Here is a 15,474-nt window from a genome sequence, read left to right as displayed (position 1 = left end):
AGGATTCAAACCTGGGTCTGTCAGACCCCAAAGTGCATGCTTTTTTCTCTAGAATACATTTCTTGGATAATTTAACTTATGAGACTGGGTTCTAGTAAAAAGGCTACTGAGAGATCTCCTAGAAAGCTTTCTTCTTAAAACGCTCTAAGGATACGACCTTACTCATCTGAAAGATAGGGTCTGAGAGAGGACAAATGGAAGAATGGGGTATAAAATATATGAAATTCCCTTTAGACTCAAGGATCCAGGCTTAAGCATTAGGCTTCGTGACTTTGGGTTAAGATTTGAGGTGGGAGCCCCTGGAGATGAGCAGGGTATATGGGGTTCTGGTTACCTGTGTATGTGAAGGAGGAAGGCCTTTTCTGCCATAAATGCCAACCAGAGCTGCCTTTCCCAGAGACACATTGAATTTCAGATGCACAGGGTGGTCTATGAACACCTGAGATCTCCAGAAAGTGCCAGGAGGAATCTTCTGAGAAGCCCGTCTCCCCACGTCGATTTCTCCAGAGTCTATAAAACTGTCCTCTGGAAAGAAACTACTGGGCTTTCCTACCAAGACAAGGGGAAGGGAAGACACAAACATTACTGTCAGCCACAAGTGGAACCAGGGACCAGAGCACCTGAATGAGCAGGGCGCCCCTCGGCCTCCCACTCCTTTCCACAACATTCTGCTGCCGGCCCACTCCCCGCCCAGACTCCCCTCATTGAGGAGTAAGAACTCCCAGAACTTTTTTTTTTCCAGTGATGCTCAAATTTTTCTGCTAAAAATATGCATTCTTCCAAAGCAGAATGGGTCCTCCTCAAGGGCCATCTGTTTACTGCATAATTCTACAGCTTGTTAAGATATATTTTGATCCTAAAAATAATCACTTGCAGTCACATGAGAGTAACTCTGTGTGTGTGTGTGTGTGTGTGTGTAAAAGCATGCATGCTAAAAAAAAAAGACAGAGGGAACGAGGTAAACTTTCCAACTCTGATTCCCCTAGCCTTGGGAGGCATGACCTGAGTAGAGTCAGGTATCTTACAAGTTCACTAGTTTATGTATAATTGGGGGCCAAATTCTGAGGCTCAGATATGTGGATAAAGGTTTGTGCTGGGAGCAGAGGTAAGGTTAGGGAAGGTGAGGAAAAGGAGGGGTCTGAATGGAGAAAATATTTCTGGAAAACGCTTCTCTGTCTTGGACAGAGGGCTGTGAATATTATTCCTGTGCTAAAGTGGGTAAAGTTCAGGGGATTTTTCAAGTTCAGGCACAAAACTTACGACATATTTCGAAATTCAGCCCAGGCCCCCAACCCTACAGGTTGCAGGAGAGGCAGGGGGTGGTCAGGAATAAGGTCTCTTGCCCTATTCTGTCACCCATCAGGAGAGTGACAGCTTTCTGGGGGCACCCCAAGTGCCAGGAAGGAAGGCTGCTTATCAAACTTCTTCTATTTAGTAAACACACTCACATGTGAAAAATATAAACCTTAACTTCCTGCCAGACATCAGCTCTCTGAGAGTTGGGAGGAGGTGGGAGGAGGGGACAGGGGACATTAGCAGACCACCCTTAGGACGCTGACAAGCCAAAATCAAGCCAACAGACTACATCTTGTTTGTCATTAGAAAGCACCCCTGGGTATCCTAGTTCCAAGGTTTGTCGTGTTGTTAGAGATGTTGGAAGAGACACTTTAGAGACCGAGAATCCATTTGCAAAGAAAACACATTTGTGGGAACTTTTTATAAAAAGCATTTGGGGAATAAGAAATTAAAATGTCTTTTTTTCCCTAGCTTTGTAAGATTCCTTACAAAGCACATTTGATGCTGAAATGGAGCTTGGCAGGGCATTGCTGTAGCCATAAAATATTTTACTGTTTTAAATAATAAAATTCAATTTAAATGTTAAACTTCTCCATATGTTATCATTCCCTTATAAACTCCTAGGCAGAAACATCAGGTTTTTTAGCTTCAAACCGTTAAATGTTATTTTAATTAAAAATATGCCAACAAAAAAAGTTAAAATGCATGCTCTCAATAAAAGTACCACTGGTATTCTGTTGTTAGCATGGGAAAGAACTTGCATTTAATTCCTTTATGGAAGAAATGTGCCCAGACTTTTACCTTGAAAATGCAGACACACACAAACCATCGCAGTGTAGTTCAAAGTTCAAAGACACAGCCAAATTCACAAAGCATTAAGATGGAAGAGAATTACTTTCACATTCTTCTTTGTCTGATTTTTGAGTTCCCAATACCACAATCCTTTTATAGTCCAGGTAGAAAATAGTATACCCTTTAGCTTATAATTCTACTAGGGAGGCAGAACTAGGAGGGAGTATGAAACAAAAGCAGGATGAGTTCTGAGCTTTCTACTCCTAGAAACTGCATAGAAATAAGCCTGAGACTCAATTCCGAGGACTCATTTCCTTTGTGAGTAGGTGGAAGTCAGAGCTGATGGGATTTGAGAATTGTCTGCATTCAAATAATTCCTATGTCTAAGAATAAATACTGAAAACATCTTCGACATTTTGGCATGCTGTTGGAGAACCCTGAACAGTTCATTCCTCCTCCAGTGAGCATGTTTTTAGGAGACAGTTATTGAATCAGCTAAGTTCTTTAGCCTCACAGATCACAGGTCAAGTCCAGAGACTCTCCAGAGGTCAGCAAGCCCCAGAGGCATAAATAAGTTGGCTCTTATCCCAAAGGAGTGGCGAAGAGAAATATTCTTTTCTAGCACTCTAGTATTTCACCAAAGCTTACCAAAATGGGAGAAAAAATTATATTTGGTGTGTATACAATGATATAAAAATAGTAAGTTCTGGTCTAGGGCACACCCCCACCAGGACCTTGATTTTCTTGGTTGAGTCTGTGAGGGCCACTCTGGAGCTTAGAGTGACTTTTGAACCAGAAGTCACCTGGTCCAGATCCTTAGGAAAGGGGTCACGGCTCAGTCTAAAGGCAAAGTTTGAGAGGGGAAAGAGCATCCCCACCTCGCAATTTAACCTTTATCATTCTTTCCCTCTGGTCCCTAGCGGTCTCCACATGGACTAAGCCTGGGGATGACATGGAAACTTCTGGGAGGAAAGACCTATGGCCTGCCAAGTACCTCTGCCTATGGGAAGGAGGCATGAGATTGGCTTGGCTAAGGGTTGTTCAGGGTAAAACCACCCTCATCCTTCCCTGTTTTTTAAAAATCCTCACTGCCTTTCTCTCTCCAGATCTTCTAACCTAAGATTCTTTGTTCCTAATTCTGAGCACCAAGATAGAAAACATCCCACCACGTGGCAACACCCACCAGTGGTGGAGCAGTGAGAGTGGGTAGAGGGTAGAGGCAGCTGGAGGAGTAAAGTCCTGTGTATATAACCCTTTTTTTCCCTACCTACAGTCCAGAAAACAATAATAATAAACATTAGTAGTAGTAATAGTCATAAAGGCAGAGGTAGCAGTACTAATGGTAGTAAATATTATCTGTCATTTATGAAGCTCCAGCTACATGTTGGGCATCTTTACGTATATCAGTTCAGTTAATCCTCACACCATTAAAATGTTATATACTTAGGCTCAGAATGCTTAAGAAACCATTTAGAGATGAAGCCATCTGGGGCGTCTCTTTATTTATTAGAATATGGCTTCTTAGAACATCAACTTGATAAATGATTAATTAAAACTCTTCAAAGATATTCTCAGTGGTGGCAGAGTGCATTGGCTCTCTTTAAGAGCGAGGGTCCAATTTAATTCAAAGTCCTAGCAGGCTAAATACCAAGGCTAGATCCAAGGCCAATAGGAGAACTTCCTGCCATCCTGGAGTACAAAAACTTGACAATTTTTATGAACTAGGATCCCACACACAGGTCCCAAAGTTAAAGAGAAACAGTCAGTATCTCAAGACATTCATAAGAAGGACACACACAATCAGTGGGTGCCCCAGAGGCTTAGCGAAGTACCAAAAGCTTAACTCAGAATTAGGGACCTCCAAGAGCATGATTAGGTCTCACAAGGCAGATTCTACTGGTAACAGTCCTTTTCTTTATAAAGATATACAGTTTCAGGCTTCTTATAGCAATGTTCTGGAAATACACAATCATGTCTATAAAAGAAATTTCTCAACAAATTGCTGAAATGATTGGATAGCTCAGTCAAATAAGGGAGATTGGGAACAACTGAAATTCTATGCACTTCCCAAATTCTTTATTTTCCTGAACTGAGAGCCGCATAGGTTCTAAATTCCTCATCAACCAACATTCTCCCCCTGCCTCCACCTTTTTGGTTCTTTTCAATGCAATAACTTGCACAAAGAATTCTTTAGTTTCCTTAGCAACTGTTTGAAATTTATTTGGTTATCAAAATAAGCTGTTCCATTTTGGAGAGCCCAGCTGAGCCTGTGTGCAGCAATTTGCATGGTTCAAACTGATGGGCAATTTTGATTTCATTGCAGAAAGAAGAAAATACTATCCCTAGCCCACTAATTAAACCATCAGAAATGCTTGTTTATTCAATGCTTTTCCCCCTTCTCCATTAATGCGTAACATAAGTTCTTGTGGTTTTACTTCGAAAAGCTGCTGTATTTGGTTTCCATCCCATGACAACCCTGAAATGGTTACAGCCACTTTGAAAATACAGTATAAATTGCAGTTTGATGTTATTTTCAAAGACATGATGAACCTTTAAAATACTGGGTTCATCACATATTTCATTTGTATAATTAAAAAATATATACCCTTTCAAAATACTCTAAAATGCCCCAACTTTGTAGGATCTTTGAGGGGAAATATCAATTAGTCTGGATTTCTGAGATTCTAATAATTGACATGGAATGACCTGGGATTTGGATGGACAAGAAGAAAGGAACTAACAATTGCTGAGTGTTTTCATAACTAGTCTTTGAAAAGATAGGTGTTAGCAATCCTTGCTCCATAGATGAGGAAACTAAGGCTAGAGGAGATGGAGCAACTGGCATGAGTTAACAGAGCCAATAAATGGCCAGGATTCAAACCCTGGATGTCTGGCTCCAAGGCCTATTTATCCTCTTTCCATCCCCCACGTTGCGTCCCGTATCATTGTGAAACACGGTTCTAATCTTAATTCTGGAATCAGCTCTCCTCTCTGATACCCTCAGAAGGGACAAGAAATGTGCATTTGCATCAGGGTTAAAGACTTTCCCCCTTGAGATATGTCTAAGGAACTAGATTTTTAACATCACAATTAAAAACATAAACTGAGTAGACATTGGTTTGACCTAGGCAAAAGAAATTAAGAACCATGTGGTCTCACAGAAACTATAGGAAGCTTTGTCCTCTGTTTCTCCAGACTGATGTATTTTTTTGTCACAGTAATTGCTTTCGATGCTGACCACTTTTCAGCATTGCATTGCGTTTTAGGGGTTTGTAAACAGGCTTTCTATTTGCATTAGTAATGACAGATCATCCCTTTAAGCAAAAATACTCCAATGAAAGTAAACCATTAAGCTGGTGCAATTTTATTTTGTCTTTTATCTGCACCTCCTGCTCCTTGGGAAAAAGAAAACAAAATCTAAACAACCCACAAACTAATTTCATTAGAGTGGGAGATTTTAGATAGATCCAACTCCTGTTGAAAGAAAGTTTGATAGAGATCATAGAGAAATTACATTTTCTAAATGAGATCTTTGAGGGTTAAACATATCTTAAATCTGAGTTTGTTGATACTAATCTAAAGGCAGTTGTCATTTATGATATTCACCTATGGCATCTGACATTATAAGCTAACATGGGAATCAAGGGCCAACAGGCAGGACCATGGACAGGGCCAACCTGAAAAAAATTCTAAAGAACAATCTGGCTGATCATATGATGATTCTATTACTAATTTCATATGTAGAACTTGTGAATTAGAATGGACCTTGGAGATAACATAGCTCAATAACCTTCTTTTAAAGGGAGGAAAATGAAGCCCAGAAAGTCTTTTAAGGGATTTGCTTAAGAGCATCACAAGTGGACTTGAACTCAAGGCTCTTGACTGCTAACCCAGAGCTCTTCCCATGGCTTCATCCACACTCTCTCCATATCCTATTAAGGTGCAAAGAAAACAGAAGTTATTCAATGTTTTAAGTCTTAATATCTTTGTAAAGGAGAAGACTGGCTTTGCCCCCTTAAAATAGTAGGCAGAGGTTCTGATTGGCTCTTTGGAAATGCCTTCAGTTCCCTTAAAGATGACCATAGGTCAAGAGTTGATTTTGGCCTTCAAAACCATTCAGAGATCATGAATAGCTACTCTGGCCAAGCATATGCTACCCTGTTAATCAAAGTGATTCCTAGAAGGCAAACCCTTGAAAGGCCAAGGAAGCTCAAAAGCCATGACCCAAAGTTAACTGAGCTAAGAGGAAAGAAGATGTAAGCAGTGAAGACTGGAGGCTGCTGTGACCACTTTTCTGACTGAAGTACCACCTGAGAGAGAAAGCAGGTCACAGGAGAAGTGATGGTCACACTGCCTAGAATGACAACCAGCCTGGCCTATGAGCTCAGACATCCTTCCTGGGAGGCTTTTTTTTTTTTGGTGGATCTGCCACTCTTGGCTGATGGTGAAAGAAGTGTGTTGATGGCATGTTAGAAAGACTTCTAAGAAATCCAGAACATGGGTTTATGGATGTCCCATTCAAGAATGCCGAACTCCAAATGTCACCACCACTTCCATCACTGAAAGAGGAATATCTGTGTCTCATTGCTCAGTGGAGTTTCTTATTCACATCTCCTTCAGGGTGTTACAACCATGAGGTGAGTCAGGTAGGTCAACTTACAGAGACTTCAAGAGCCCTGCAGATACACAGACCTGGGCTCATGTCCCAAATTCCATTATTTACTGGCTATGTGACTCTGGCCAAGTCACTTAATCAATGTGATCCTTGGTTTTTGCATCTAAAATGGGTATAAATAATTATACTCACTTCACAGGATCTCTGTGAGGATTAAATGTGAGGTGCTCTTGACAAAAAGCTTTGAAAAAACACATTGTACACACACGAATGACTATTGGTATTGCAGATGAGGAAACTGGGGCTCAGAAAAATTAAGTGACTTGCTCAAGGTCACATGGCTGGAAAATTCTAGAACAGCTGAACTGCTGTTTCCAATGAAACCACAAGGTCCAAAGGTATTTCACTTACAACACACCTTCTACCCACCTTGCCGCACCCCACTCCAGGAGATGCACATTCACCCCAGGAGGTTGCCCCAGCAGGGCTCATCATAAGCCCACACAATCAAAGACAGCCGCCCAGCAGTGTGAGAGCCCATGATACTCCCCCGAGGCATGGGATGGGATGCTGCTGAGCACCGTGAGCCCTGCCCAAGCCCCGCTATGATACTCCCTCGAGGCATGGGATGGGATGCCGCTGAGCACTGTGAGCCCTGCCCAAGCCCCGCTACGAGCTCACAGTGACGAGGAACTGCGATGAAGACACAGGTGGCCTGGCAGCCGGCGTGGAGTGCAGAGGGATGGAGGAAGCACCAGAGCATGGAGCTGTGAGTCAGGCACATGGCGCGCAGGATGGCGGTCTCCTCGGTTCAAAGGCAGACACAGAGGACTCACGACACGAACAACACAGCAACCCTACCTTCTGTGGCTCCTTTGCCTTTCCTGTCAGGGATCTCTAACCCAGTGCCCCCTGAGGGATACAGGGAGACGTCCGTTGGCACAGGCCAACTGCTGGCTGTGTCCTCCGTGATCTCATACATCTGCCCCTCCATCGGCTGCAGGTGCCAGTTTAGGCCAAACAGGTGCATGGCTGTGGTGAGCAATGAGAAAAGTCATCTTTTTCTGCTGGAGGCGGAAATGGAACTCCCAAGCCATAGGGGAGGGCAGGTGGGGGTAGGGAACACAGGAATTCAGTTCAGTTCAGTTCAACAAAGAGCCCTGAGGAGAGCTCTGGCAGTGCTGAGTGCTATATAGGGGACTGGTGCATAGACCCTGCCCTGGAGGGCTCACAGTCTAGGGGAGTGGGGAGAGGGACAGGGATGAGGGAGTTTCAGGAGCTCTTGGCCTTTTGCTTCAATAGATAGATAACAATCTAGAGGGAAAAACTGCAATTTGTATCACCAAGGGTTAATTTCCTTAATATGACAATAAATCCTACAAATAAGAAGCAAAATCCAACAGCTCAGTAGGAAAATAGACATAAGATATGAACAGATAGTTTATAGAATAAGAAATGCAATTGGCTCTCGGTTACATGAAAAGACTCTAGATGTCACTCATAGTAGGAGAAATGTAAATTAAACTTTGAAATACTATTTTTCACATATGGTTTGGCAAAGACTTAAAAAAGGTTGAAAATATCCAGTATTGGAAGAGAACAGGAAATAAGCACTCTCATACTTAGCTGGTTTGGTGTGAGCATTAGCTGGTGTAAACCCTATGGAGGGCAATTTGACAAAAGCTATCAAATTAAAAATACCCATACCCTTTACTCTGGAACTTAGGGGTTCCAATTCTCCTCCAGATATGTTCACATACAAAATGATGTACATACAAGGTTATTCACTACAGCAGTGTTTGTAATAGCAAATTGCTGGAAATCAGTCCACCAATAAGGGCTAGGTAAGTTTTATTTATACAATATACTATGCAACCATAAAAAAGAGTGAGGAAGCTCTTTGTATATATTTTTCTGGAAGGAAAACTGTAACATTCAGATCAGTACATTTGATATACTACCTTTAAGTAAAAACCTTTCTGTATGCATATAGAATATTGCTGGAAGAATAAGAAAGACACTGATAACAGAGGGTGCATCCTGTGAAGGAAGAGATGGGATTTGCATTTCACTGTATATCTGTTGTATATTTTGATTTTGTGCATTTTTGTGATTTTGTGCAATATTGTGATTTTGTTTCATGTACATGCATTTCTGTTTTAAACATATTTTTGCAAGGTAGCAACTGCTAAATAGTCTTCTCCAACAATCGAGAAGAGACCATAAAACACCAAAGAACGGACATTGTCCTTTAAAAACATGATGCTTGCAAAGGCTAGGAAGTGTGTTTCCAAAAAGGTTTGCAATCTAGTACAAAACATCTGCTTAAATCTCACTGATGATTCAAGACCTGAGCCTTATCAATGGTCCATACTTACCTCCTCTGGGACGCCTTCCCTGATTCCCCACATACAGAATCATGTACTCTAGCCTCTGACTCCCACAGCATCCTGTACATAGCATCAGTCCTTTGTTCAGCTGATGAACATTTTCTAAAGCCCACTCTATGCCAGGACCCGTGGCTGACACTGAGAGCCAGAACTGAGTCAGACGCTCCCTGCTTCCATGAGCTCATAGTCAAGTAGGGCAGACAGACAAATAACAAAGTGTATTCAGAAGGACTAGAAGGCCCAGAGGAGGCAGTGGCTGACCCCCTAGGAGGGCCAGAGGAACACAGGAAAGGATCAGCAGAGATATGAAGGCCCATCGTAATTATGTTTACTGAGGCGCAACTGCTTGCTGGGCAGTGCCCTGGGTAATTTGTATACATTACAGCTAATCCTCACGAAACCCTGCCAGACCCAATTTATAGATATGCACATTTAATTAACTCAAAAGATTAATTAAAATTATGATCATTATAAAACTACGATTTCTTGAGTGCTTTCCACGTGCCAGGCACTGTGCTAAGAGCAGTAAATACAATATTTCAAAGTTCCTTTGATTCTTGCAACAATCCTAACAGGTGATAGTCCCATTCTGCCGAGGAAGAAGCTGAGATACAAAGACATCAATTAATATTTGGAAGGTTAAAATGGCTAACAAGTGGCAGAGTCGAGACTGGAATCCCAAACTGCTGGAACCCTGAAATCACACACTATCCATCTTTCTGGCTGGAAGGCTCTCCCCACTTCACCATGCTGCCTCTAGCTAGCTTCTTCTAGCAAGGTGGGAGGGCATTATGAAGACATCCCCTTTTACACATCAAGCAGCCTCCAAGGCTTTTACATGTCTTTTTAGGTAGCAACATAGGATCCTGTGAGGAAGACAGAGAGTTGTGTTATTTGGCCCCAGTTTGTGGAAGGGTCATTGGTGGGGGTCTTGAGGGGCTGTGTGACTGCCTTCAAGACTCAAAAAGCTGTGTAGAGGAGACCAGAGCATAGCATGTCCTTCTGACTCCTGATCCAAACACAAGCCACTGAGGAATACGTACAAGTTTGGCTTAATCAGGAGGGTGTACGCTGGTAACAGAAATGCAGTCTGACCCTTTGCTTTCTCTTTGGTGACTGTGATGCAGTGGGATGTGTGCTGGACCTAGGGCAAGAAAACTGGTTTTGAATCCTAACTCCCACTTCCTAGCTACAGTGTTCTAATCTGACAAATGGGGATAAAAAAATTTCAAGGAATTATTGTATCATATGTGATAACATATGCCAAAGCACTTTATAAACTGTACATGTGTATGATTACTCTATTTTATAACCATTATATTCATACCTCTGATAATAGGTACGGATAAAATAGTAGCTAACATTTATAGAGTACTTTTTAGGTACCAGGCACTAAATGAGGGGCTTTACACTGCTCTGGACTGTCCCTGTGTAGCTGTCGATAATAACAATAACCTGCCTGTTAGAAGTGAATACGCTGCTACTTCCAAGGCTGCATTAGCTCATATTTCTGCTTACCTTCTTACTGTTTTAATCTATTTGTTGGCAACTCCAAAGGTAATGGAGAAATTGTTTGAACTGCGGACAGCTCAGAAATAGGCAGTTAAATGAGCAGCACTTCTTTCCCTGTTAGAATCAATTATCTCATCTAGGTGTGCAAAAGAGCTGTCTTGTTAAAAGGTCAGGAGAATTAACTAATCCCAGAATGAACAGAACGCTCACAGCTTTGTGAAGAGAAACATTTTTGTCAAAGCTTTCTCTTATTTTTAACAAGACGCAAAAGCAAGTTCTTACTTTAAAAAACATGCAGAGGGGGAAGAAAAGCCCGTGGGAAGAGTGCTTCAGGTGAAAACCATCACAGGATCGGGCATCGCAGGGACGTCAATCAGGGCAGGGCGTTCCCAGCTGAATGGGGGGCTGTCGGCCAGAAGCCGCCAAGGTGCGTGTTGGCACCCCTTCCTCTTGGCCTCGCTCCCCGAGCGATCACAAAGGCCCACACAGCTGTGAGGCTGCCGGGTCTCTCTGTGACCTGGGGAAGATACGCTCTTAGAAACCCCCTGGGAAAGCCAAGTTCTGGATCCTGCTCTAACTTGGACTCTCAGGAGGCTCGGTCCTCCAGAAATAATTCTGGAGGCTGGGGGGGAGGGAAGTGAGTACAGGGCCACCAACGCTGGGCTGAGAAATGGCCGACTGGAAGGGAACGTTAGGGGAACCACGGACTGAAACCGCCCACCCTGGCCAGACACGACAGCAACCATTTGTGGAACTAACAAGCCACTGCCGACTGGAAGAATTTGGGAAAAGTCAAAAGGAGAGAGGAGATGCCAGTCCATATGTCCTACAAACCTCCCAGAATCCTTCTCGCCGAAATCCATCTTGGCTGAGTGATGCCTGCACCCTCCGAAAGGACCCTGATTTAGAATGACTGGCCAGAGACAACCCAGAAACTAACCCCATCACCATAAAACCCAAGACTGCGAGCCACGTGGTAGAACCGTTCTCCTGGGTTTCCCTTACCCTCCTGCTCTCCACCTGGGCACCCCTTCCCAATAAAGTCTCTTGCTTTGTCAGCACGTGTGTCTCCTCGGACAATTCACTTCTGAGTGTTAGACAAGAGCCCACTCTCAGGTCCTGGAAGGGGTCCCCCTTCCTGCAACAGTAAGATTTAGACAGAGGAGTGGGATGATTACACGGAGTCAGAGATGTGAAGCTCCACCGGTAGTGTCGTCTTAAAGCCAGAAAAAGGGACCTTTAATCTGTGATTCAGTCTTAAATATAAGTCAGGCTAGGGGCCCCTCAAGTCTTCTCTGTATTGTTTGGTGGGTGGCCAGTTTTATAGCTCTGGGTTATAAGTGACCGAAAGAGAAGGAAGGGAAATAGTCTGCTCTGTCCTCTTCCCAAAGGACACGAGGCACACTCAATCAGAGACTGTCCAGCGAATACACAAGCTCAAGCAACCACTCTCCTTTGACCTTGATAATAACCAAAACAACAACAGTAATTCAAAACCTGGTATAATCTGAGTGCATACTACATGCCAAATTCTTAATTTATATTACTCAATTTAATCCTCATGTAAAGATAAGTTGAAAAAAACATTGGCAAATGGTTACAATGGAACTGAATAGAAATCGAGCTACTGGGATATATTCTGATTTACTCAGAGTAAGTTACCTAACACCACAGACCTGGTATAAGTTGGAGGCAAGTTTCAAACTCAGCAGCCTGTGTTCCCCAGCCAAGCTTCCTCTTTTACATATTTTACGTTAAATAGAAGGTAAAATATGGGCAATATAAAGCCAACAGCAAATAAAGGCTGAAATTAATATTTGGGGGTCCCCATAGAGATAATAAATATTTCTTACCCCACAGCAACCCTCATTTAAAGCTGTAGAGAGCAGTAAGTGCGTGCTATCCAGATGACTTGGAAACAACAGTCATGGATCTGAAAAAGCTCAGAAATAAAAATGGTCCTCTCCAGCCTGTGTTAAGACCAGACCACTGAAACAATATAAATTATTATCATCGTAATCCCTCTTTCCAGAGGAATTAATACACCAGGGTACATCACAGGATTATCTAAATTACACCCTGCGGTGTGTATTTATAACTGCTCCTGCAAAACTCTTCCAAGTACATGGAAAGGGACCTAAATAAGAAACTTGATACCGGTGTCCCCTTTACACTAGTTTGTAATTCGATGAGAAGGTGAAAAGATGCTAAAGGGTTCAGAAAAAGGCTGTGGAAAGGTAGCGAGTTCACAGGATCACCCACGTTGAAATGTTAATGATTTCTAAAAGCCAAGAGCTAGGGTGGGGGAAGTTTCTTATTCCCTCAACTCTGGTCAATCTGATCCCAGGGCTGACATTCTCCAGTCACCTTTTCCTGCCCAGCAAGACAGGAGAGAAGGCTGGGAAAGTGCAAGCTCCGTCTTGACATTTTTAAGAAAAATGCTCAATAGATGTGCAAACATTGAAGGCTCCCCCCCAGTACCCGGCCAGCAGGAGGCAATTAACAAAGTCCTTATGCAGGAGGCACCAATGTAAGTATAGGACAGTTTCCACTGTCACATGCATGCTCCCCTTCCATCAAATGCACAAACCCAGTGGCATCTGTAAATTAGCAACTCTAGGTAGTGACTAGAGATGGTTATAACTTCAAGAAACTGTTGATTCAAGTGGCACTCTTGGTTTCAAAAGGCAGTGGGAACCAACCCAGCTGCACGGCTTCCTACTTTTCTGTTTTATATTAGTGCTCTGTTGTTTGTTTTTTAAATAGCATCATTTCTGTAAAATATAACTCACTGGAGTTCTTTGACTTATGGTCCTCTAATGTGGAAAGCAAAAAACAAAAAGGCAAAACAATAACAACAGCAAAATGACAGAGTTTCATTCCCCAGTTCCTACTCCTGGTTTTGCAATAAAGCCACAACATTCAAAACTTTCAAACCTAGAAGCCATATACACAGAGATGTACATTGCAGTGTATTAGTAAAAAAAAATCAGAAGCAACCTAGATGTCTTAAAATAGGAAAACGACTTAGCTAAATTATGATACAAGTACTGGACAGAATGTAAGCTAATCATTATAAAAAATAACTGACTGAGCGATGAGGGCAAATGCTTATCACATAATTTTAAGGGGGGAAAAGGTAGGACACAAAACTGCCTGTTTTCATATGCATATGAAAAAAAACCTAGAAAGACATGTAAAAGTGACATCAGGCTTTGAATTATAGTGGTAGGATGATTGACAAATTCTCTTCACTAGTTTCCAAACTCACTTCCATGCAGTTTACATTAAAAAGGGAGTTCTACATCTTGGTCTCAGGAGCAAGAGGTAAAGAAGAAGGACGACAGAGCAGAGTGGGGAGATCCTGATTTTGAGCATCTGCCATATGTTGGACACTTAGGCAAGGGGGATTACATACGTCATTTCATGCAGTCCTTACATAAATCTTGAGAAAATTATTAGTATTCCCATTTTACAGACAAAGAAAGTGGAGGCTCAGAGAGGCTACATGACCTGCCCAAAGACACTTCCCAAGATACTTCCCAGGTGGGAAGTGATAAAGTCACTTTTGAACCCAGGTCTGACTGGTTCCAAAGCCCGGGCTCACCTCCAGACTGCTCATGAGTTACAATGCCTGAAATCAAATTAAAATTTAAAACATTTCAAGGAAAAGCCTCTGCTGACAGCACAGCCAGGTTTTCTCTTTTGAGACAGTTTGTTAAAGGACCTTCATCTTGGGGATACAGCATGGGGTCTCCACCCGTTTACATCCTGACTGCCGTAGGCGTAGGCACGGTTGACCCCCACAATCAAAACCATGTAAATGTAAGTAAATGACTGTGACAGAGTCAGTCCTCTAGTTTGGGTCTCTCTGGAGTATTCTGAGCCACGTCATTTACTAGGTTCCTGACTTTGGGTAAATGACTTAGCCTCTCGAGTCTCAGTTTCCTTATCTGTAAAACAGATAATATTTACCTCAAAGGAGTAAATGAAGCAATGCACGTAACGTGCTTAGAACTGTGCCTGGTACACAGTGGGAGCAAAATAAATGGCAGCTGTCATCAGCCTTGTCATTTTACTCTGCTGACTTTCCTAATTCCTGGATCCCTTGAAAGATTTGTTTCATCACTGCTCTATCGCCTTTCCTTCTCTCCACCTGTTGCCCCTAATTTCCTTCCCATGTAAATTTCTCTGAGCTGAAGGCCCTCTCCCTACCCTGCTCCCATCAGCTGACAGACTTTGGGCACAGGAACTAGAGATATTTGCTCAATGGATAAAACAGTTTTTAAAAGCGGAATCGCTATAAAGCAGCCTGACAGGATCCCACTGGTGACTACGTGGGGCTAATTTTAAATCAAGTAAATATATTGCCTTTCTTCCTCTCTCTGGATAAACCTGACTGCAACAATCAGGGTTACTGTCTCTCACCCCAAATTAAGTGTTTTCTGGAGAATGGACCCTGGCACAGTTGATCATTTTTCTGCACCGTGCAATGCTGTGGGGAAAGGAAGCCTTTCAGCCAGGATTTGCTGGCAGCTGCTCAATATTTCCGTAAAACAAAGTTGGGGGGGGGGTGCCACGAGAGAAGGGGGAAACAGGAACACTCACCGTCCATGCAGAGAGAAAGATCAGTTTAACTGGAGGGCACTGAAAACTGGTGACATGGCAAGCTGTGGGGAAACCAGGGCTGGAATCTAATTTATACAGAATGGAGTGAACTGCTATTATTCCAGCAATAGAATAAGAAAGCTGTCTTTTCGGGGCACCTTTCCCCCGACGGGCTCTACAAAGTCCCCTTCTGTGCATGACTGGTTTAGGGGTTGGCCACCTCCACCGCCCCTTGGACTGACCTCAGCCCAGCAATCTGAC

General features: G+C 42.8%; 1 protein-coding gene across 1 annotated transcript in view; it reads right to left on the bottom strand.

Annotated features, from left to right (window-relative positions):
* TENM4 (teneurin transmembrane protein 4) overlaps positions 1-15,474 on the bottom strand; it is a 732,935-nt gene that overhangs the window by 186,419 nt on the left and 531,042 nt on the right. The window contains 2 exon segments of the mRNA XM_057747430.1: positions 335-549; positions 7,565-7,735. Of these exon segments, the coding sequence (XP_057603413.1) occupies positions 335-549; positions 7,565-7,735 (386 nt within the window).

This window comes from Hippopotamus amphibius, chromosome 9, assembly GCF_030028045.1.
Source record: "Hippopotamus amphibius kiboko isolate mHipAmp2 chromosome 9, mHipAmp2.hap2, whole genome shotgun sequence".
Taxonomy (NCBI): Eukaryota; Metazoa; Chordata; class Mammalia; order Artiodactyla; family Hippopotamidae; genus Hippopotamus; species Hippopotamus amphibius.
The sequence above is the reverse complement of the archived record's forward strand: the minus strand, read 5'-3'. Positions and strand labels throughout refer to the sequence as shown.